Here is a 25,440-nt window from a genome sequence, read left to right on the forward strand (position 1 = left end):
CTAAACTATGTCCCCAAATAAGGAAGACGTCATCGATGTAACGTAACCACAGTTTAGGTTTCAAAGTAGCTGAGGAAATAGCTTTCTCTTCAAAATCTTCTAGAAAAAAATTAGCTAAGACTAGAGATAGAGGGCTGCCCATAGCTAAACCGCTAGTTTGTTTGTATATTTTCTCTTCGTAGCAGAAATAGCCGGAATTGATGCAGTGAGTTAGAAGAGCGAACACTTTTTTAGAAATCTTGTCCTTAAGAAGACTCAGAACTTCATCTGTAGGAACATTCGTAAACAATGATACGATGTCAAAACTCACCATTCTGTCCGAGTCTAAAAGATTCAAATTTTTTATTTTTGAGATGAAATCTTCAGAGTTTTTGATGAAGGAAGAAGAATTGCCAACTAAATGTTTTAAAGAAGCTGCAAGATATTTAGACAGATTGTATGTAGGTGAGTCAATCCCTTCCACAATAGGTCTTAAAGGGGTGTCAACCTTATGGATCTTAGGCAAGCCGTACAACCGAGGAATGAGGGGATGGAGAGAGCGGAGAGATAGTCTTGTATGTCTAGGAAGTTCAGAAGTTGATTTCAGAAGATTGTTTGTACGGTTATGAAGTTCTCTTGTGGGGTCACTTTCTAGCATAGAATACGTATTAGAACTTAACAAGTAGTTCATCTTAAAACGGTAGTCAGCTTTGTCTAAGATTACAGTTGCATTCCCTTTATCAGCAGGTAGGATAATAATGTCATTGTTGTTACGAAGTTGGTGTATTGCTTTCCTTTCTGTCGGCGATAGATTATCTGTAGGACGACGACTGTTGTTAATGGTAAAGATGGCATCGATCCTAAGTAGATTCGCAGTTTGTTTTGGTAATTGTCCAGCTGCCTTCTCAACTTTCGTAAGAAAGAGTTCTTTAGGAATGAAGGTCGGAGAAGGAACGAAGTTAAGGCCCTTTGAGAGCACACTAAGTTCTGCAGGAGAAAGTGTGTGAGAGGATTTGTTAATCACAACATTTTTTAAATTTTGTGAGTTGATATTGGATTGGCGAGTTTGTTCCTGTTTGAGTTGGTTGAATTTTCTGATAAGAATTAATTTGTTGGAGAGTTGCGATCTAGAAGCACGGAGAGAGCTCGTGTTTTTAGTATCAATCCAGAACCTGTTGTCTAAAGATGAGTTTAAGTTATTTTCTAAAGAATCTCTTTTGCGGAACAAAGAAGCTAATGTGGACTTGGTATCTGCGATTCTTTCATTTAATAAATCAAGTTTAGCCTTGTGATAGATATTATGAGCACGTTTAGTGCGAATCAATTCTTTGAAGTCTAAAAACTTTGGGATGAGAGAGTGAAATTTGCATCTTTTCAGAAAAACTAACCTATTAATAAAAAGTCCAATTTTTACCAGAGTTTTTTCATAATCCTTGATAAGATGTACATTAACCTCGTCAGAAGGTAGATAAATATTGTTGAAATTAGGATTTACTCGGGATGTATACATTTATAAAAATAAATTTAACTGACTAGAACCCGAGAAAGTATAACAAAAACCTTTAATACATCACAACTAGTTTCATCGGTGATCCGACTTCTTCAGGTGAGAAATAAAAACATAAGACATAAAATAACACGGTAAAAAATGAACTTTACAGCTTAATAAAAAGCAGAATAATAACAGTCATATTTGAATAGGTGACCGCGTGCTACCGTTGGCATGAGTAGAATGTGTGCGACAGCTAATTTTTGAGCGCCAGTACTGGATTACTGCGCTATGGGAATCGGGTAAATTGTAGCTAAGATTATTGTTTAAATGTGAAGGGTCCAGAACTATTTCTTTTGATTCGATGATTCTGTGATACTGTGGTCGACCTTATTTTGGCCAGACAGACAAATCTGTTTCACTTCGTCTTGAGGAACATAGATGTGACATCTCCTACAGTAGAGCACGAGCGAGCGCCCTTTCCAGTCATGTCCTTTTCTCGGCAAACTCTAACCTTGAAGAACAGCCACATCAAGTTGATTGGGAACGCACTACTAATTTATATATTTGCAAGGATGAATTCGAAAGAAGAATCATCGAATCAAAAGAAATAGTTCTGGACCCTTCACATTTAAACAATAATCTTAGCTACAATTTACCTGATTCCCATAGCGCAGTAATCCAGTACTGGCGCTCAAAAATTAGCTGTCGCACACATTCTACTCATGCCAACGGTAGCACGCGGTCACCTATTCAAATATGACTGTTATTATTCTGCTTTTTATTAAGCTGTAAAGTTCATTTTTTACCGTGTTATTTTATGTCTTATGTTTTTATTTCTCACCTGAAGAAGTCGGATCACTGATGAAACTAGTTGTGATGTATTAAAGGTTTTTGTTATACTTTCTCGGGTTCTAGTCAGTTAAATTTATTTTTATAAATGTATACATCCCGAGTAAATCCTAATTTCAACAATATATATATATATATATATATTGATCATGATATATAAGCAGTATATATATATATTGATCCCATAGATAAGAGGTTAAGAGACCTATAAACACATCAGTGCCATGTTTGGGGTGCAGATGAAGATGGAAATAGAAGTTTGTCGATGTTTTTTTTGAAGAGTTGTCATTGTATGGGCATACTTCATGAAGCTGTTACAGAGGACATAGGTGGACAGAATAAAAGTGGAAGGGAGAAGCAGGTTCGGTGCATTTACAGTTGCACAGTAAGTGGATGCTGGGCAGCTGCTACTCTTGTATTAACAGGTGCAACTGAAGGTGAAGGAATGATAGTTGCCAATTCACTGGAGCAATGACCATGGAAGCACGAGGCTGTAGAATAGACACAGTGCTGAAACACCATCTGTGAGATAGAGATTGAAGCGAATCTGTAAGAGCAGGATCATCAGTTAGCCTAGTTGCTCGCCTCTGGACAGCATGAAGGATTCTATGGGAAATTTTAGGTGCACCACCTCCAACATGTCAGCAGTAGTCTAGGCACAGCTGGATTTGAGATTTGTGTATAGTTAAGCATTGGATGAGTGTAAAATTGACTCTTGAACAAAAGAGAATGCCAAATTTATTGGCTGCTGAGAAGGCTATTGATGTGTTTATGCTAGAAGAGACTGGAGGTAAATGTTAGTCCAAGCAGAGAGATGTGATCTTGTCTGGTGATTTATATGTTACTGAGAGTAAGGGTAGATGAACTGAGATATGTTTTGTGAGAGAAAAGACAAGACTGTGTTTGATGGCATTGAACATGACAAGGTTATCCTTGCTCCATTGATGGATAGTATGAAGGTCAGTGTTTAGGGAACTGGTTGTAGATGATCTTGTAGCCTGGGATGTCAGAGTACTGCATACTTTGTTGAATGAGTAGGATAAATGAAGAGTACTATTGTAAACAAAGCTGTATAGGTCTTTTATAAACAAGAGAAAGAGAGTGGGTGGTAGGACAGAGCCTTGAGGTACTCTGGCATTGATGGTGAAGCTCTAAAAGAAAGAGTCCTCTACCATGACTTGCAGAGAATGACCAGAGAGAAAGCTGGCTACCCAATCCAAGGGAGACCAAAGGATGGCAGTTTGTTGAGCAGATCATGATGCCACACATGGTCGAAAGCTTTGGAAATGTTAAGTGCGATAGCACAAGTTTCTCCAAACCTTTCCATGGCACATGTCCAGTGGTGGGTGATGTAAACTACAAGGTCAGCTGTGGATCTTGAATGGCAAAATCCATACTGGTGGTTGCTGATTAATTAGTGGGCCTGTAAGTAGTGGAGTAGTTGGCTATTGATGACTTTCTTCATTATTTTGGAGAGGACTGAGGTGATGGCAATTGGTTGGTAGGCTGATGGTTGATTTCTATCATCCTTTTTTGGAATAAGATGGATAGGAGATTGCTTCCATGATGATATTTTCATTGGGATAAACTCTTACTCCTCTTATCCAATCTTCAACCACCCTGCTCATATCTACCTCCCAGAAACAAACCTTGTGCACCTTCTCATGTTTTTTTAATATTTTGTGGAATAGTTCTTGATTATCTACTATTTTTTCAGTCAAAAAATCTTCACATTCTTACCCCCCTTATCCATGGTTTTGCTTTCTGCAGTTTCAGTTACCCATGGTCAACCCCTCTCCAAAAATATTAAATGGAAAATTCCAGTAATAAACAATTCATGTTTTACATTGCATCTTCTTGCTTGTGATGCAAATCATCCCTTTGTCCAGCTTGTCCACCCTGTATACACTACTCACCTATTAGTCTTAGTAGCTGTCTTGGTTATCAGATCGACTGTCCCAGTATTGCAGTTCTTGTGTTCAATTAACCCTTACAGCATTTTAATTTTATTGTAGTATATTATTATAATTATTCTATTTTATTATTGTAGTTACTGTTATTAATCTCTTACTATACCTAATTTATAATTTAAATTTTATGTATAGGAAAAAACATATGTATAGAGTTTGCTACTATCTGTGGTTTCAGGTATCCACATGGGGGGGGGGGAATTACTGTTTCTTTGAGTTTTATGCCTTTTGTATGCTCTTTGGTCATCAAGACCTTTACCTGTGATATGATCTTAACCATATCACGGGTAAAGTTTTTCACTACTTCTCTGATTCCCTTACAAATTGCTGCCCATGTCTTATTTTCTCTTTATTATTATTATTATCATTATTATTGCCCAAGACTCCATGCAGTCAAGGACTCATCTAGGAGGACTTTTTATCATACACACACACACACAGCTCACCATACCGTGCTTTAAACACACTCAAATTCTCTGCAGACACTGCACTCTCAGGCAAGGCATTCCAATCATTCACAACTCTGCATGCAAAAAACCTGCTTCTCACTCCCCTGCTCACACCTTCTTTATACAGTTTTCAGGAAATGACCGCTGGTTCTCCCCTGATCTCCCACTTTTTTCTGTAGAACCTCTCCAACGTTAATCCTATAACAACCCCTTACTAACTTGTAGGTCTCTATCATATCTTCCCTCTTCCTCCTATCCACCAGACTGTAAATTGCATCTTCTCAATCTTTCCTCATATATCAACATTTCAGAGGTCCGAAGCTACTTTAGTCAGTTGCCTCTGGATATTTTCCAACATCTCTTCATCCTTTTAAAAACCAGGTGACCAAATCTGGGAACAGTAGTCCATGTGTGACCTAATCAAAGACTTATACAAGAAACTTATACTTATACAAGACTTATACATTAAACTTATGGAACAAGAATCTCCTTACTTCTACCAGTCAGTGTCCTCTGCATAATTTCCAGAAGTCTTTGTGTTGTCTTCACAATTTTGGCAGTGTGTCCCCTAAATTTCAGATCCTTATCTGCTATCACCCCAAGATCTCTTATTTCCTCCACCTCTGACAATATATCCCTTATGATGCCTCCATAATGCCTTTTTTCTGTGTATCGCTTGCTTAATTTCTTTATTCATCCATTTCACACCTACCTTATTTAACCTTCTGACTCTTGGAATACATTTAGACATTGCTTCTATTAGATAGTGCTTGATAATCTCACAAGCTACATTCATCTCTTTTCCATCTAACTCCTCATTCCATGCTATGCCCTCAAGCTGTCTCCTGAACTCCTCATAATCACCCCCTTTGTAGTTCCACGTATATCCTTTTCTCACAGAGGTCTTCACTCTGCTGGTAACCACCAAGGTAATCACTTCATGGTCACTCTCACCAATTGGTGGATGATTGGGCACCTCATTTATAATTACATCCTATGATTAGATGATCAAATCCAAGACCCTCAATCCTCGTGTGCCCTCTGTTACATACTGTCTGAGGTAGTTATCCCTCAAAAACTCAAGAAACTAATTTTCTTTACTTCCAGTTGCTATCTCATCATCCCAAATCTATATTGCCATAATTAAAATCACCCATAATGATCACCCTATTCTTATTTGCTTGACTAATTTGATTATACATTTCATAGTCATCATTACCATCCACATTACCAGGTCTATAACAACATCCGACCATATATTTCATTCTATTTACCTCTATCTCACACCATATTGCCTCAAAACCACTGGCACTATTTCCCTCTTTCATCTCTACTTTGTATGGACATAACTCTTTCTCTATCATCAATAGCACTCCCTCTCCCTTTTTACCTTTTCTATCCTCATGAAACACATCATACCTTTCCATCTCTATTCCTGTCAGGATGTTGTCCTCATCTAACCATGTCTCAGTTGTTCCAACAATTTTTGGGTGAACAGACTCAATTAATGCAACCATTTCATCTGCCTTGTTTCTTACACTCTTAGCATTTGTATACAAACACAGCAGCTCATTCCTGGATCTACAGCTAGTTCCACTGATACCACTCATTTGATGTGATTTCTCCATGCTCAACTGAAGCCATTTCCCTTTCTGCTTATTCATTTTAGAACCCTCTTTAAATCCAGCTGTTTCCTCTTGATCCCATTCCTTTCTTGTCTACACATGCATTTACACTTCTTGGAGCATCCACCTTTCTCATGCTGTGTTCCCCTGTCCACCCTGAGTTTCCCTGTCCATCTTGCACACCCATTCTCTCATTCTCTATACTCATGCCACTCACTTCCTCATTCATAACCACCTCTTCAATCTCTCCTATCTTACTCTCTTGCTCTACCACATGCTTCACTTGATCATATTCATTCTCTGTACTCACTTCTGTACCTTCCAAACACAACTCTTACTTTACTCTTTTCACATACCTCTTTGTCGTATATTAATATTTGTTAAATATGTACTAATTTTCTTCAATACCGAATAACATGTTCTAGTTTTGATAACTCTTCCAATTTCTTTATGATCATCATGCTTTCTTCTTCAATTTATCCCTTTCTTCCTTCTTATTTATAATTTTTACTCCTGTCTTACTTTTCCAATGTGCTTATTTCTTGTAAGATTAAATACTAATCCTCACTACTAATTTTGTACCCTCTACCATCTAACAAATTTAAAGGTACAGCACTCTGCAGTTAGATTATCCCTGATAGACTTTTCCTTTTTTTAGTTCTTTTGTAAGTTTATATATATATATATCTTCATGTAAATATTTCATATTTATTATAATTAAGTCATTAGTAATACAATACTGGAGCAGTTTTATTCCTTTATTATTCATGGTTTTTTTGCTGGCTTTGTAGTTTTTCCAGTCACATTCCTTCATTTCCTGGAGTTGTTGTCACTCTTCCATTGAATCTTCAAGAATTATAATTTTGCTGGGAAATTCATCTTTTTTTAAATTTATACAAAGTAAAAATAGATGAGGTCACTTTTAGTATATCATAAGGTATAAAATAAAAATAAAACAAAATAGACTAGTATTAAGAACTTTCAGAAACGTTTGCCAAAAGATTTTAGTACAGAAGTCAGAAGCAAGTCACGTGAGGCAGCAGTTATCAAACTTTTGAGTAACAGTGATATTAACTTTCTTCTCCCAAATGAAGAAAGAGAGGAGAGGAGATGGGCAGAGAAAAAAAAAACAAATTTCATTCTCCATTATCAACTCAATCAAATGCAAAATCATCTAACACCTCTGGTTGTGGAGCATACACCAGTAGGTTGAAACAGCTTAGTACTCATTACAAATACTATATACTTATATAATTTTATAGTTATATACATTGCTAGCATAATTAGTCTCAATAAACAAAATCAGTGATGGCATTTTTATGACTTATGTTTCTTGAGTAATCATACTGTTGTATCTTAATAATCTGCTTTGGTAAAGTGCACACTGTAGTTCTTTACAAGCAATTAGATTTAGTTTATTTCTAAGCCTCAAGGGGACTAGATCCATCATTGAGAAGTCCTTCTTCTTTACACACTATAGTATCTATCATATCTCATCTTAAATTTGTTTAGTGTCAGTATATTCATTAGCCACCTGGCAATGATTATGGCATTGGCGGTGATATATGCATTTCATTCATCTCTTTCTCTCAGTGCAAAAATTTATTTTCCTCTCATTTGTTCACAACACCCTTTTACAGCTTTCAGGAATAATTTCTTGTTCCTCTTTCATCAGCTGTCATGCATTATCACCTCTACATCCTCCTATCATTATATCATGTTTTTTTGCAATTGCTCCTTGGAATAACATCTGTTATTGATTCTAAATACAATCTTACTGAAATCTGGATTGAGTCCAGATCTCAGTAAGATTGCATTTAGAATCAATAACAGATGAATATCAAATTCCAAATTTTCCTCTCTTCGATACTAAATTTTCCTGTCTCCTTGGTATACAGGAGACAGATTTATACAAGTAGTTTGATTGGATTTATTGTGGTATAGAATTTTGATTTATCCCTTTGTATCTCAGCAAATTATCTGATTGAAACGAAAATTGAGGTGGCTTGATAAATTTTTGAAATGATTCGAAATACCAAATTTTAGTAAATTATAGCCAGCTAAAGCCCAGGAACAGGTAGAAAGACAAATTAATCTGATAAGTACTATGTCTTTTGTAAAATATATAATCATCTGTTTTTCAGCTAGAACATTTAGCCCAAAGTAATTTTCCTCTATCCATAATTCTTTCTGTTCAAAGTCTTCCTATATTTTTATTACTGTATTATTATGGAGTAGTGGATAATATCTTGGAGAAATTGGTTAGGGATGGAATATTCAAGTGAATGCAGATAATTAAAATTAAACTCCTCTCTCTCTCTCTCTCTCTCTTTCTTCTTCATCCTTATTTGCATTAACTGATTTAAATAGGACTAAAGAAGTGTGCAAAGTGATGCTGAGAATTGCTCAAGTACTTTTGCTCTTTACTTTGTCAAAAATTACTTAGTCATGACTAATTGCAGTCTAGATTACTTTTTCAGTCTTAATTTAGCACTAATTATTTTTATTTATTTTATTTTATTTTATTTATTTATTTTTTTGCAAAAAAATCTGAAAATTACCAGCTACTTTATTTCATGAACTTAGTTATTTACTTTGCATTAGGAGGAGCAGCAGGAGGTGGCTATGCACAGGTTATTCCAATGGAGGAATTTAACCTTCATCTTACTGGAGATATTCATGCCATTACAGCTGCAAACAATCTTTTAGCAGCTCAAATTGATGCTCGTATTTTCCATGAAGCCACACAGTCTGATAATGTAAGCTTATTAGCTTTGACTTTCTGGTTTAATCATTTTCATAAAAAAAAAAACATGATTTGTTGTAGCTAAGTATTTAAAATCATAAAATATGTGCATCTAATGGAGCAGTTATTCCATGTGTATTATTATAATAAATTTAATAGAAAAAATTAGGAAGGATTGAATATTTTAATGAAAATAACATACTGCAGTACACTGTCATATTTTCTCTTACTTCTGCTTATTATGCATTCTCACCAAATATATCCTGCCATTGTTGGTGATGATGGGCAATAGATGGCGTAGTGATGGTAGTAGTGTTAGTTGGATAATTAAATGGTGGTGGAGAGGATGAGATGTATTTGGCAAAGTAGAGTAGTGTGCCCTCCCACGATGAGTCCTTGGACTCCCTGGAGGTATCAGGTAATAATAATAATAATAATAATAATCTTCTAAAATATAAAGTCTATTACCTTACAGCACAGAACTTTATCTCATACTCAGATGTGCTCAGTATCCTTCTTCAAATCTCTCTTCAGGACTGCATATATTCCTATTATACAGTAGAATCCAGTTGATTTGGGCAGCCATTCATTTGGGACAAAATTTAAAGAACAAAACCAATTTGAGAAAAATTGCCAGAGTTTTCTTCATTTATTTGGGACAGGAGATAGCAGCACTCAAGATTATTCCTCTGAGGTAATTGCTTGTAAATGGGCCATGGTTTAAAGATTATTAGCACAAGGAGAGCAAATCTTATACTGTGCCAAACTACAGCTTGTAAATGACTCACCAGCTTTGTTCCTCATAGTTTTTCATATGAATGCATATGAATGACTCATCACACCTCTAACCAACACAAGCTATACAGCGTATTACCTTCTAAGAGGAAACAGTTTCTGTCTTCAGTTGTGTGCACTTGTCATCTTTCATGCTGAGCAAATACCTAATCAGAAAAAGTGTAGACATTTTCAGTGCTCTGTTTTTGGATAATTTGGTTTTTAATTTTAATTTTATAAATTGGACCGTTACCAAAATGTCATATAAAGATTTGTCACTAGCTGAAAAAATTGCTTTACTTGACCAAATCAAAGGCATTCACCCAATACCAGTCATCGTCATCTAGAGATAACGGGAGTATTGAAATCTACAAATGAATACTTGATACAACAGCAAGATAAACTTCAAGAAGAATGGACACGCCGTGGGAAAAACAGGAAGCATCCCCAAAATGGAAGCACAAAGGTAAGGATCCTTTTTGATAGTTAATATTTGGTCCTTTTTTACTAAATATGATACATTATATTGGTTTTTTTATTGGACCATGATTTTGATAAACATATATACATAATTGTAGATCCTAGCTGGCGATAAGTTTCACCAGCTAGGGGTCTATCTGGCTTTTTCAAGGTGAGAAAGGTTATACTAACATTAAATGCTAAAACAAAGGAATGCATAATGACCTAAATTTTTTTAACTGATTTTTAGGTTGTTACTGCATTCTTTTGTTTTAGCATTTAATGTTAGTATAACCTCTCTTGTCTTGAAAAAGCCAGACAGACCCTAGCTGGCGAAACTTGTCGACAATTATGTATATATCTTTATCAAAATCATGGTCCAATAAAAAATCCAATATAATGTATCATATTTAGGTAAAGATCCTGTTGTTGAGGATGCCCTAAATCAGTGGTTCTCCATTATAACTGACAAAAAGTGTGCATCAGTGGTCCAGTGTTAAAAAAGAAGTCAGAGGAGCTAGCTAAGGAGCTGTTTCGTGATGATTTTAAAGCAACAGATGGGTGGTTGTCTTGATGGAAATGTAGGCATGATAGTAAATTCAAGAATGCACATGGCAAAAAAAATAGTGCTGATGTAGGAAGAATGGAAATCCAAGAAAGTATCTAAATTAGTTTAGAAATTTTGTGCAGATGATATTTACAGTGCTGATGAATCAGACCTATTTTATCAAACCATGCCAGATGGCTCTCTCTATTACAATCATGTAAAATTGTCAAGTTCTAAGAAAGCAATGGATTGCATAACATTCAAAACTGATAAAAAGCCATTGGTTATGGGGAAAGTGCTAAACCTCAATGCTTTAAACGACTAAGAATGGGTTTACCTGTTGAGTACTATGCTAATAAGAATGCATGGATGACTTCAAAATTTTTAAGAAATGGTTTTCTTAAAAATTTTGAAAATAAAAAGAAATTTTCTTGATTTCCAGCTACTGGAAATCAAGAAAAGTTCTTCTGATTCTTGACAATTATGCGGCACACCCTCACTGTTCAGAATGTTTGAGAAATATTATTATTATTATTATTATGTGACACCTCCAAGGACTCATCGAGAGAGGGCACCTACTTTACATCTCTCCACCACTCATTCCACCAACTGCATCACCTACACTAGTGCAATCTACTTCCCACCACCACCACTAGTATTTCCACAGACAATCAGAAACATCCATGCCCATGGTGGGATTCCAACCTGCAGCTGTTTCCACTCTCCAGTCAAAAGGCTGGAAAGTGGAAACACTAACCACTCAGCCAACCAGGTTGGCAAAAGGCTTAGGAAAAACCCTTCTAGTCAGCAACTAGAATCAAACTGACAAAGCTCTTTCTTAAGACAGTTTAGCACTGAGAAGTGCAAACACCACATCCACTGAACTACCCAGCCTCATGAAACACACAGCTACACAAGGTTGCTACACTGCCTCAATATCCAGCTAGAATTTCCAGCAAACACTACATCTTTGGTGCAGGCAATAGATATGGGAATGGATATACCGCACAAAGTTGGTAAACCACCAACTTGAACCAAATCTTTTTCTAAGCCTTTTGCCTTTTGCCAAAATAAAATGACATATCTTCCACAGCCAAGGAAGTGAGTTCAAAAGTTAACCTTCTCCAGGTTTGTTGCTTACAGTTGTTGTTGATAGTTGGCAAGAAATTATTATTATTATTATATAACACCTCCAGGGAGTCGTCCAAAGACTCACCGAGGGAGGGCACCTACTCTACAACTCTCCGTCTCCACCACTCCACTAACCGCAACTGCATCCACATCAACGCCATCTACCGCTGACCACTACCACTATTTTCATAGACATTCACAAACATCCATGCCCACAGTGGGATTTGCACCTGCGCCTTTTGGCTGGAGAGTGTATCCGCTCTCCAGCCAATGATACAATTCAGAACTGTTTTTCACACACTATGGCTTAAAGCATTCAGGCTTGAAGATGAAGCTATTTGAGAAGTTGGAACCATGAAGAATTTGTAGGAATCGATAATAATGTTGAATGTTACAATGATTGTGAGGATGAAATCGTTGAGAGCATTCTGCCAAAACACTAAGATGACAAATTAGAAGGCAAAGAAAGTGATGAAAATGACATGTCTGAATTTGAATGGGTGACTATGCATGAAATTTTGTCATGCATAGAGATCTCCATATTAGTTCAAGTCTTTATGGCAAAATGTAGAGAATACTTTGTGACAATATCAAAAAATCCAAGTAATACTTAGAATTTTCAATAAATTTGATCATGTACAGAATTCCCAATACAGACACAGATAAAAATAATTTTATAACCAGTTAAACACACACACATGCACTCACATTCCATTTTAACACATCTCTTTCATTGAATCACAAAGTATATCCAGTGTGAGAGTAGTCAGAGTATAGTTGATCAGTGATTTAAATTCATTTTGATTCCCAAATAGTGAAATTTTAAATAAAAGTTTAAATAAATGTTGTATATAAATCTCAAATCCTCATCCTTTCAGTTATGCACTGTGAAGATCCAAATCTGCTTATATTTATCTTTGGGACAAAGACTTATTAATCTTGTTAGTTGAGATACGATGAGCTGTGCATAAGTGAATGAGTGGCACCTCCCACAATAAGTCTCTTGACTCCATGGAGGTGTCTATTGATAATAATAATAATTATGATGAAACACATAATTTGCAGTTACATGTTTTATAAAATATATACTTTATAGATCTAAATTACTTAGTCATGACAGGTTATTTAGCTTAACACATTAACATGAAACTGAGATGCAATAATTTATGTATAATAAGTATTCATTAAGCCTTTGGTTCCAGATATTAAGAAAGCAATTGTTCACTCAGAAATCTTTCACCTTGAATAATATCAGTTTCTTGTTAGCAAAGGCTTCATATTAAATTTCAGTGTTTTAATATATTTCTTTTAAGAACATTTAAAGCAGTTGATAAATTTCTTGTTTTATTTTGTTTTGTTAAAAGTATTGTACTGGATCTGGCTTTCAGTAAGTTTTTTTTTTAAATCAGCTATACAATTTACTATTATTAGGCCCTTTACAGCCGGTTAGTTCCTGGAAAAGGAAGCAAAAGAGCATTTTCAAAGATTCAGCTTTCTAGATTACAGGTATGAATTGTTGCTTTGTAATTTGTAAATGAATCAGATCAAGTGGGAAGTGACGTGGAAGAGCAGGAGAGATTGAAGAGGTGGTTATGAATGAGGAAGTGAGTGGTATGAGTATAGAAAATGAGAGAATGGGTGTGCAAGAGGAGCAGGGAAACAAGGTGGCTCAGGGTGGACAGGGGGTACACAATGTGAGAAAGGTGAATGCTCCGAGGGAGGTAAGAGCATGTGTAGACAGGAAAGAAATGGGATAACGGAAGATGGGAAATGAAATGGGAAAGAAATGAGCTACTGTGTTTGTATACAAATGCTAGAAGTATAAGAAATAAGACAGATGAAATGATAGCATTAATTGCATCTGTTCACCCAAAGATTGTCGGAATAAGTGAGACATGGTTGGAAGAGGACGATGTCCTGACAGGAATAGAGATGGAAGGGTATGATGAGTTTCGTGAGAATAGAAGGGGTAAAAAGGGAGGGGAAGTGCTACTGATGATAGAGATAGAGTTATGTCCATGCAAAGTAGAGATGCAAGAGGGAAATAGTGCCAGTGGTTTTGAGGCAGTATGGTGTGAGATAGAGGTGAATGGAATCAAATACTTGGTTGGATGTTGTTATAGACCAGGTAATGTGGATGGTGATGATAATAGAATGTATAATCAAATTAGTCAAGCAAATAAGTAAAAGGGTGATCATTATGGGCGATTTTAATTATGGCAATATAGACTGAAACGATCAGATAGCAACTGGAAGTACAGAAAATGAGTTTCTTGAGTTTTTGAGGAATAACTACCTCAGACAGTATGTAACAGAGGGCACGCAAGGATTGTAGGTCTTGGATTTGGTCCTCATCAGAGGATGTAATTATAAATGAGGTGTCAAATCATCCACCAATTGGTGAGAGTGACCATGAGGTGATTACCTGGGTGGTTGCCAGCAGTGTGAGGACCTCTATGAGAAAAGGGTATATGTGGAACTACAACAGGAGTTATTATGAGGAGTTCAGGAGACAGCTTGCGGGTGTAGCATGGAATGAGGAGTTAGCTGGAAAAGAGATCAATGCAGCTTGGGGAATTTTCAAAGACTATCTAGTAGATACAATGTCTAAGTGTATTCCAAGGGTGAGAAGGTTAAATAAGGTAAGTGTGATATGGAGGAATAAAGAGATTAAGCATGCGATACAGAGAAAGAGGGCATTGTTGAGGCAGCATAAGAGAAGTGGAAATAACCAATTCCATGAGGTCTACAAAGACCAGGCAAGGAGGGTGAATTGGTTGGTGAGGGTAGCTAAAGAGAGGTATGAACAGCAGTTAGCTAATGAAGCCAAAAAGATTCCTAAGGAGTTCTTTTGATATGTAGCCAGCAAAAGAAAGAATGATTATGGAAGGATGACATTGATAGGAGAAAATGGTATAAAGACAGCTATTGCAGAATGTGTGGTGGAGATACTTAATGAGCAATTCATAAAGATCTTTCAATCTTGTGAATGTGACTTCATGGAGAGATTGAGAGCAGTAGATAATGGGGAGGAGAGACTGACTGTAAGTGAGCAAGAGGTGTATGGAGAGTTGAGTAAACTGGATGTTAATAAGCCTGTAGGACTTAATAATATATTGCCACGTATTCTGAAGGAATGTGCCAGGGAGTTGACACCTGTCTAGACATATTTTTTTAATACGCGTCTTGCACTCGGTCAAGTCCCTAAGGAGTGGAATGAGGGCAAGATTGTGCCACTTCATAAAGGAGGTGATCGAACTCAAGCATCAATCTATATGTCCTATCTATGTGTCAGATGTTGTGGTTAAGTTGTTGGAGAAGCTTGTGAGAACTAGGATCCAGAGTTGGGTTGACAACAATGGTATTATCTTTGACGGACAGCATGGATTTGCTAAAGGGAGGTCATGTTTTAGTAATCTACTTACTTATTACAATAAAGTGACCGCTTCCTTGGACAGAGGAGAAGGATACACAGCAATATACTTAGATTTCGCAAAAGCTTTTGATACCTCATGATAAATTGATAGTGATACTAGAGCAGACGGGGTTGGATATTAGATTAGTGCAATGGATTGGAGACTGGCTATTTGATAGTATCAACAAGTTGAGTATGGGGTGAGCGATATCCAAGAAAAGGAAAGTTACTAGCGGAGTGCCTCAGGTATCTGTTTTAGGGAAATTACTGTTTAACTTGTATATTAACGATATAGGTGAAGATTTGGATGGAGATATTTAGTTGTTTGCAGATGATGCAAAGTTGGGATGAACAATGAAGAGTAGTGAAGATGTTGTGGCCTTACAAGAAGACTTGAATAAATTGAGTGATTGGGCAAGCAAATGGGGATTTGAGTTCAATGTTGCAAAATGTAAGGTTTTAAAATTTGGAAAACAAAGATGGGATGCAGAATTTATGCTTGGTGAGGATATATTGTTGGAGGTGGAAGAAATAAGATATCTGAGGGTGATAGTGGATAAGGATCTGAAATTTAGAGGAAACATAGCCAAAACTGTGACGACAACACAAAGGCTTCTGGGAATGATGCGGAGGACACTGACGTGTAGAAGTAGGGAGATTCTTGTTCCGTTATGTAAGGCTTTGATTGGGCCATACATGGACTATTGTGCCCAGATTTGGTCACCTGGTTTTCAGAAGGGTTCAAAGGCGATTGACTAAGGTAGTTTCTGACCTCTGGAATGTCAGGTATGAGGAAAGATTGAGAAGATGTAATTTGCAGAGTCTGGTGAACAGGAGGAAGAGGGGAGATACGATAGAGACCTACAAGTTGGTAAGGGGTTGTTATAGGATCAATGGTGGAGAAGTTTTACAGAAAATAGTGGGATTTGGGGGAGAACCAGAGTCATCCCTGGAAACTGTATAAAAAGGGTGTGAGTAGGGGAGTGAGAGGCAGGTTTTTTTTTGTGCAGAGTTGTGAATGATTGGAATACCTTGTCTGAGAGTGTAGTGTCTGCAAGGAGTTTGAATGTGTTCAAGGCATGGGATGATGAGCTGTGTGTGTGTGTGTGTGTGTGTGTGATAAAAGGATCTCCCAGATGAGTCTTTGACTCCATGAGGTCTTGGGGTAATAATAATAATAATAAATCTTTGCAGATTTGATCTCCTGGGTTTAGAGGGGATAAAGCTATTGTGAAAAGACTGCAGAGGAAAAGTAAAAAAAGATGATATGAGATTATGGGATGTGGATTATGAGGACTGATTAAGAATATGTGGACTGTGGATACTAGTAAACAGAAAGAGAGATGATATGATAGTAGTATATGAACTTCTGAAAGGATGCTATATGATATCAGGTGATGAAATTTTTGTTATATGGAAGGTAGGCAGAAGACATGGAGGAATCTGTGGAAGTTAAGTTTGTGTACCATTAAGAAAGGAATGAGAGCTAGATTTTTATTTCACAGAGCAGTGAGTGAACAGTTTGTCTGCTGAAGTAGTGAGTGCATCTATTGTGAATGAGTTTAAGAGTTATAATAATAACTTAAGACTTAATTAATAATCTTCATTATTAGGAATGAATTTATATGAATGCCAGAATATGGATCTAGCATCCAACTAACTTTGGATACTAGATCTGTATCACAATTTTATCTTGCTAGTAGACAACTGAATTCAATGAATCATCACAAGCATTTTCAATTGTCACTATTTCTTTTCTCAGAAATTAAATATCACCAAGACAGTTCCTAATGAATTAACAGCAGAAGAAATTAAAAAATTTGTTAGACTTGATATTGATACATCAACAATTACATGGCAAAGAGGTAAGCTTTTGCATTAATAATTGATTAATTCACTTACAGTTAGCTAATGAGCAAGTCATATATTTTTATGTGAATCCTGCCTACGAAAGGTTGTACCCATCCTACATTATTACTGTGGGTGTGCTAAGGATGACACACACACACACGCACACACTATATATATATATATCAGGTTTTGATAGAGAAATATTCAAATGTAGTAAGAAAACGTGAAACCTGGCTTGCAAAATCATTGAGTATTTTCAAATATATGACTTCAGAGAAAGAACAGAACTACTTTAAGAACTGTAATTTAAATCATACACACACTGTTCTGCCTTACAGTAATCTTCTTGCTAGTTGGGTATATAGCTATTTTAATTTAAAGTACTCAAAGAATTTTTTGTTATTCTTCTGCTTTTAATTTTGAATTGTGTCCATATAGGATGCAGCACATAATCATTTCAGGCTGTTACTATTCAAAATCTTTTAGCAAATAACAATTTAGTGCACTTGCACTTGCTCAATGTCAAAGTAAGGATGAAAAGAAAAAATAATAATAAAATGTATTAAAGGCACCATTTGGCAATGCAAAAAAAGAAGAAAAAAGTTCATGTAAATAAAAAAGAAAATTTTCCAAAGTTTTTTCTTTCACCATAGGGTGTAGGCAGAACTCTTTTTGCATTAACTTTTGGAAAGTGATAGGCATTTAGTCTCCACTTTGTCATCATTGGTAGTTGAATTCATTTCTGTCAATGTTTGTGGGTGAAGAGGTGATTAAAATATTGCAGAAAGCAGCTACTCTCTCATGTCTCTGATTCTAACCAGTATTATTTTGAAATTACATGAGTTCTGCAGTCATCACACACACACACACACACACACACACACACACACACACACACACACACACACACACACACACACACACACACACACACACACACACACACACACACACTTTCATACAAACATGGGATTTAATAAAAATATGTACAGAAATTTAATGAAGAGAGACTTCATTAAATTTTCAACTTCAACAAACTTTCAGTGAGCCTATTGAAATTTTGAGAATTTTTGTTTGGTGCACCTAGGTCCTTACTCTTTCTTCTCTCCTCTTCCTGCCTTCCATGCATTATAATATTTTGTGATACAATAATGAAATGCAGATATGACAGGTTTCATGTTTGTCTATCTGAAGGCAGTAAAGATTAACTGGGATCATATGTAATAATGGTGTTACAATCAGCTCTCATTCTAACAAACACTTCAATAAACAAATTGTACCTGTAGTTTCTATAAGATATGACCTTTTCGTTGTGTAGATTTTAATGAACATAAATGCTGGGATATGCTAATGATATTCCTAAGTTAATTATTTTATTAATGATTTAAGTTCTAAATTTGGTGCCACAGTTCAGATAATAGTTTCATCCCTTCATCAACAAGTATTGTGTTCCTTTGGATATATGAGTGTATCAACAGCACATTAATAATATAATAATATATAATAGTATATAGTAATGTTTGAATTACTTACTTAACTAACCCATTTTAGAGTTTTCAGAGTTCAGAGTTTTACTGTTCAACCAAAATTTTGCCATTTTTATATGCAGTAAAAACCACTATATGAAACTGAAAATTATAGGCACCACAGGAATAGTTTTTTATTTATTTAATTTATTTATTTTAATAAAGTTTATAATGGAAATAGTTTACTATAGCGAATTTTCTGAAAAGAATATCATGCCTATGAGGATTTGGCCAGAACTTTTTATGGTTGTTTAATCTCTCTTTCTTCCCTCTACAGTTTGTATCCTCTGTTTTGATCCAGTTGTGCAAAAATTGTCAGTAGACCTTAAATGGTATAAGAAAGCAGTTTAACAATGGAACTTACATACATGTATGAGGATAAGGAGGAAGTGACCTCCTCTTTTTAGCCTGGTTGAGCTGAATTCATCAAATGACCTTTATTGAGCAATGCTATTTGTAGAGATATTTGTGGAAATATAAACTCTCTACAATCTTCTCTTCAATTTGATCTGATCGGCTGCATTTCTTAGGAGACATTTGCAGTATAAGATTTCAAATTTAGTCAAAATTGATTAAATGGTGTAATTTGTACAGATATCTGCAGAGCAGGTGACATCCCCGATCTCTTTCTGTCATTTAGTGGTATGTGGAGAGAGGCTTCAGATTTTAAATAAATCTCAAATTATTCAGAGTAGTCAATTTTATTGTTAGACTAGTTTATTTCTACTTCATTGAATTGTTTCATGCTAACACTTTGTTTTGTTAATGGTCGTCCTCTGAATTGTTTGAGACCTTAAATAATGTAAAAAATAATGGAACTTTAGAGGAATCTGCAAAGAATGTAATTGTTCTTTTACAACCCTTAATTTTGGCCTAATGGAGCTGACACTCTTGAGGTGGGGAGGAGCATAAACATTGTAAAGAATAATTATTTTTCAGATTTGATCGAAATTGGCTGAGTGATAAAACTTGTAGAGGGAGGAGAAGAAAGACTGTGCTTTTATTTTTTTGGGGGAAAGCATTTTTTAGTCTTTTCAAAAAAAATTTAAAAAAAAAGGACTGATTGGATTTAATTCTTCAAATTTGGTAGAATGTATCCTGTTGAATATTTCTATTAAATAAATATGTGGACCAAAAATATTCTCCTTAAAGTTGGAGTTGCAGGAGATCCTATTGTGTCCTGTTCTTGTAATAAGAGCAGTCAGCATCTAGCTACAGTATAGTACTTAGCTTGAGGATTGCAGCTGTAAGTTGATATCCCCAGATTTCTAATGGAAAATTACATCTTTGGAAAAGCTAAGCAGTCATTATTATTATTATTATTACATGGGCATCTCCATGGATTCCAAAAATTTATTGCTTGAGGCCCACTAAACATTTCACCAACCACTAACCATCATTCACACAATGCTTATCATACTTCTGTTTGAACTCATTTACTGACAAAGCACTCACGACTAACTCTGGCTTCACTCTACTTATTCACCCTCTCTCTCCCCAAGGAATATATAGTCATTCTGACTTGCTAACTGCACTGTTACCCAATTTCCAGGGATAACCTCCTTGTTCTCCCTCACCCTTCTAGTTATTGGGGAAAAATTTTCTCAGCATCAACCATATAAAACTCATTTAATAACTTATATATCACTCCTCCCTTTTTTTGTATATCATCCAGTTTTTGTCAATCCTTATAGGGAGTATTCCATAGATCTCTCACTGTCTTGGTCACTTGCTTCTTAATCCTCTCCATCTCTTTCTCATCTCCAATCAAACCTAAGTAACCAGATCTGTGCACAGTACTCCAGATGTGGCTTTATCAAAGCTTCATAAAGTGTATAATAATTTCCTCATCTCTGTTTGTCAGTGTATTCTTCAATAACCAGGTAATCCTGTGAATTATTTTAGCTTTTTCTTCTAATTTCATTTGTTGTGAAAATCTTCATTGCAGTTCTGATCTTATCTGATCTGATTATCATTTTCCTAATCTTATCAAATTTTGTTTTTTGCACAATTTTCCTAAGAGTTTTATATATGTAGCATTATTTGACTGTTTCAGCTCTTTTTTTTTCCAGATGCATAAATTAAAACTGGTCTGATTATACTTTTAATATATACACAATGGTCTTAATTATGAATTTTAATTTTTTATAGTTCCATATTGTTCTGTTTAAACATCCAGTAATCATGTTTGCTGTTTTACTGTTCTTGTAATAAGAACAGTAATAAGACTTATTTTGCTTCATTTTCTGTTATTCTTTCTTAGTTAATCCAAATTCCTAAGTATTTATAACTTTTCACTTGACCTAGTATTTGTTTTGTTTATTTCTAAATTATTCCTTATATTGGCTTCCTTACTAATCATGAGTGTTTGGGTTGTACTGTACTCCAGGAAATAGACAAAGCCAGAGACTTGGGAGTGTTAGTGGATAGGGAGTTAAAGTTTAGGTGGGGCACATAGCAAAATGACTAAAGCAGCTCATTAGATTACTTTGATGAGCAGAGAGAAGCAGGTTATTGAGTCTTGATAAGATCCCATCTTGACTACTCCATGCAGAATTCAGTACTGGGGTTTCTTGGTGATGAGGAGGAGGTGGAAAGAATCCAGAATCAAATGAAGAAGATGGCAGCAAGTCTGTGGAATTAACCTTACGAGAACAGGTTGAAGATTGGTGGTTACAGAAACTGGCTGATAGGCAGAAAAGGAGTGATATGATTGATACATACAAATTACTGAGGGGTTTTACAAGATTAATTCAGAGGAAATTTTTCAGAACAGGTCTGGTAGTGGGAGGCAATCCATGGCAACTCAGTAAGAGTGTAGATAGCAAGGGTGTTAGAACCAGGTTTTTTGGTTGGAGAGTAAGTGGAATGGTTTTCCAGAATGGGTACTATTACTGTGAATGGGTTCAAATTAAAGTATGATTGGTAAAGCACAAATATGGGATAGTTCTTGACATTATGTTTATGGCCTCCCTCAATGAGTCTAAGCACTTCTTGAAGTAGCTCATAATAATAATAATAATAATAATAATATTCTGGAGGATATTGAAAAAGCTTAGAAATGGAGGAAAGAGTACTGTAAAAGGAATTAGAGATAAAGACTAAAGATAAAGATATTCTAGATGTCTGTAGTAATTACTTGGAAAGATGGCTAAATGAAACAAGCAGCACATGATGGTAGAACACTCTCAACAGGAATGCAGTCTGGAATACATATCCATACTTAGTACTTAGTAGAAAAAGTCATCAAAAACCTGATATGTGGAAAGGTAGATGAAGTTATGGGAAGGGCCATTATCTAGACCGGTTTCGACCTTTACCGAAGTGAAAAAAGTAAAGGGTTGCTCATCATAGGCCTAGAATAGTTAGTATAGGGGGGTGCAAGAGAGCCTGCTAGTATTAGGAGAAAGAAAAGACAGATAGATAGCATGAGAGATAGAGAAAAGCCCTCAGGTTTTTTATATCATTATATAGCCAAAGGTTGTCAGTTTTCCTTTTTCACCAATCTCATATAGATGAACAACCAAATGACTAATTTAAGCTTAAGTGCAAAGATGACTGGTACCCAGGTGGTTAGCCCCATCTGGGTTAACTGCCTTGAGTTGGCCTTCTCTGCCTGGAATTGCTCTCTATTCATCCCTGCAAACTCTACGACTGCATTGAATTAAGAGGATGGAACTATTTAAAAAAACCTCTCATAGCAAGAATAGACAGAATTTTATTTTCCCCTGGTGAATATTGCATTATGTGGGTGGTCTACACCATCTAGTCATGAATTTGATGTCTTCTAGAATGCTTCTTTCTAAATACAAAAATCATCTGATTGAACAATAAAATTTCCACAGTACAATATTATAAAGCATTTGGATGTCATATTGCTGGTTTTTAAATCCATATTTCTTTCTTCTGCTTTCACTATGTGTTATTCCCGCTTCCTGTGTAGGGTCCGCATGTTACTTAGATGCGACTACTTGTTAGTACCACTCCCAACCGACCTGTCACCTAGTCTGCCGCTGGGGGGGGGGGATATATTTTTGACTGTAGACGTGTATGTTCACGGGGCCAGTTTGCCTGCTTGTGGGGTGAAAAATGCCAGATAAACTGGTGGAAAAACCCTACTGCCCATGCCCAAGACCGACTAACTTGGCTATGCCTGAGGAAGATCTTCAAGTTCCTCACGTCTTCGACAGGAATCGAACCTGGGACACTCCTTTCCCAGGTATATGGTTGCGAAGCACAAAGCCACTAGGCTAACCGTGCGGACAAATCCATATTTCTTTCTAACCTTCCATAAATGGTATTTTAATTCATTAATTATAAAAATCAAAATTCTTTTCCCATTGCTGACAGGTGGTGGGTACTGCAAAAATAATAACCTGTTCTGTTGTAAGTAATGGAATGCTCAACACATTACATAATCTGTTCCAAATATGCAGGGTAAGAGAGCAGCTGTAGAATGCATGTTTCTGCTGTTTCCCACTCAGTAACAGATGTCACAGATTCCAGTGTTAAAGTACATCCATTTGATGGTATTGACTGGAAGGCGGCCATATGCAATTCTCCAAGCAAGATCCCTCCTGTTAGGGTATCCTTGGAACTTCAATAAGTTATGAAACAAAGTGTTGTTGTCAGCATCCAGCTGTGGAAGTTCAAGGTAAAGAGATTAAAGATTTCTTTATGCCAAATTTTATGGAAAGAATGTCAATGCCAGAGTGTTGTAGCAGTCTTTGAGTTAAGAAAACAGGTCCAAAAGCTAAGAAAACAAAAGCTTACAAGAGCTAAGAAAACAAAAGGTCCAAAAGCTTAGCTTTTGGACCTTTATAATCATTAACTCCAAACAGGGGAGGATTTGCACGTGTGTGATTGGTCTGCAATATTTTATGGATTTTAGAAGCTGTATTGCTTAAATAGCAGAATTTTTTAAGACTGGAAGTCCAAGTCCTCTATGCTTCTTTAAAAAAATAATTCAAGAAATTCCTTTTTAACTTCTTTGTATCGGCTAGACCAAAAAAATTGCACAGGTTTACTAATAATTGCTTTTCTTCAGCTTCTGTGATATCTGTAATATATTTGTTATGTACAACTGAGCAGGAAAGATTATGGTTTTGAGTACTATGGCTTTAGAAGAAAAGGAGAGTGGCCCTATTTTCCAGTCTTCTAACATTTCAAAGTTCTGTTTATAAGTTCTTGGACTAGTAAGTGGAGAAGTTAATTCCAAGTATAATGAGGGGTTCTCTCTCTTAGGGATTAGTCCAAAAGGAATGCCTCCAAGATCCACTTTCCAAAAACTTTTAATTTTGTCTTGTCTTCATTAATAGTTAATCCACTGCTTTTGCTGAATTTTTCCAAAATACCAAAAAAATATAACCAGGAATGGTAAAAAAATTGATTGACTTTATAGTTTATAATAACTTAAAAATAATGAATTCTTTCTATAAACATAAAGACATACATAAATATACTTGGGCAGCAAGAGGATGGAAATCAATATTAGATTATTTTATCTTAAATGAAAAGACATCAAAGTTTTCGTTAGATGTTAGAGTTCACAGAGGATATGAAATAAGCAGTGACCACTTCCTCATTAAAATAAAATTAAGATTACCACCTAAATGGCTAAAAGTACTCACAGCATCCACACTGGTAGCCATTCCACACACACTCCATGAGAAGAACCTGGATCTCACATTGCTTAGTTTCCAGGGATAATGAGAATAGCTACTCTGACCATAACATTACACCAGACAAACTGTAGGAAAGGAGAGTATGAAAGAGCATGAGGAGGGATTGGAAAAGGAGATGATATGATGAACAAATATGTACTTGACAAGAGCTAAATAATACTTCATGAAAGCAAAAAATTAGGCATGACAGAATATCAAATTTCACTGTTAGAATGAAAAAAAAAAAAGTTTTTGCAGGTACAAATGATTATAAAAGCGACAAATATCGAATGAGAAAGAGCCATTAAAAAAAAAAAAAAAAGAACAAGAAAGTCAAGATTCTAAGTCTATTGCTACAGTCTTCTTCTTCACCCATAGTCATCATCATCATCATCATCATCATCATCATCAAATTCCTGCTATGTACCCTCAAGGGGTGTACAGGATATGACAGTACTACATGAAAAAATTACATCATTACTAACTTCCTATCTACAATTTTCCTCCAAATCAGTCTGTTACTTGTCAAGACTCCAACATTATCAGATCTTATATTTCTATCGTCTAAGGCACTTTGTACAGTATCAATCCACCTATATCTTGGTCTTCCCCTGGGTCGTTTTCCTGCCAACCTGGCAGAGAACACTTGTTTTTATTATTATTATTATTATTCAGGCCTCCAAGGAGTCAAAAGACTCATCGAGGGAGGTCCTTCCTAAGACATAAAGTCTGTCAAGACTCACTGAGGGGAGATCCCCCCCCCTGAGAAACACAAAGTCCATCATACCACTCTTTAAACTCACTGACCGTTCTCGCTCCCACCACTCCATCAGGCAATGCATTCCACGGCTCAACCACCCTCCACACAAAGAAACCACTCCTTACCCTCTTGCTCACAGTTTCCTTTCATAACTTCCAGGGATGGCCTCTTGTCATCACTCCTTCCCGCTGATCAACCAAGCAA

General features: G+C 36.0%; 1 protein-coding gene across 1 annotated transcript in view; it reads left to right on the forward strand.

The window, feature by feature from the left end:
- The window catches only part of pug (pug C-1-tetrahydrofolate synthase, cytoplasmic), a 426,201-nt gene that overhangs the window by 227,847 nt on the left and 172,914 nt on the right, over nucleotides 1-25,440 (forward strand). Inside the window, exons 14-16 of the mRNA XM_090399374.1 lie at nucleotides 8,969-9,123; nucleotides 13,453-13,527; nucleotides 17,199-17,301. Of these exons, the coding sequence (XP_090255500.1) occupies nucleotides 8,969-9,123; nucleotides 13,453-13,527; nucleotides 17,199-17,301 (333 nt within the window). The remainder of the gene's footprint in view (nucleotides 1-8,968; nucleotides 9,124-13,452; nucleotides 13,528-17,198; nucleotides 17,302-25,440) is intronic.

Source organism: Typopeltis vanoorti, chromosome 10, assembly GCF_054136105.1.
Source record: "Typopeltis vanoorti isolate ZY-2024b chromosome 10, IOZ_Tvanoo_1.0, whole genome shotgun sequence".
Lineage (NCBI taxonomy): Eukaryota > Metazoa > Arthropoda > Arachnida > Uropygi > Thelyphonidae > Typopeltis > Typopeltis vanoorti.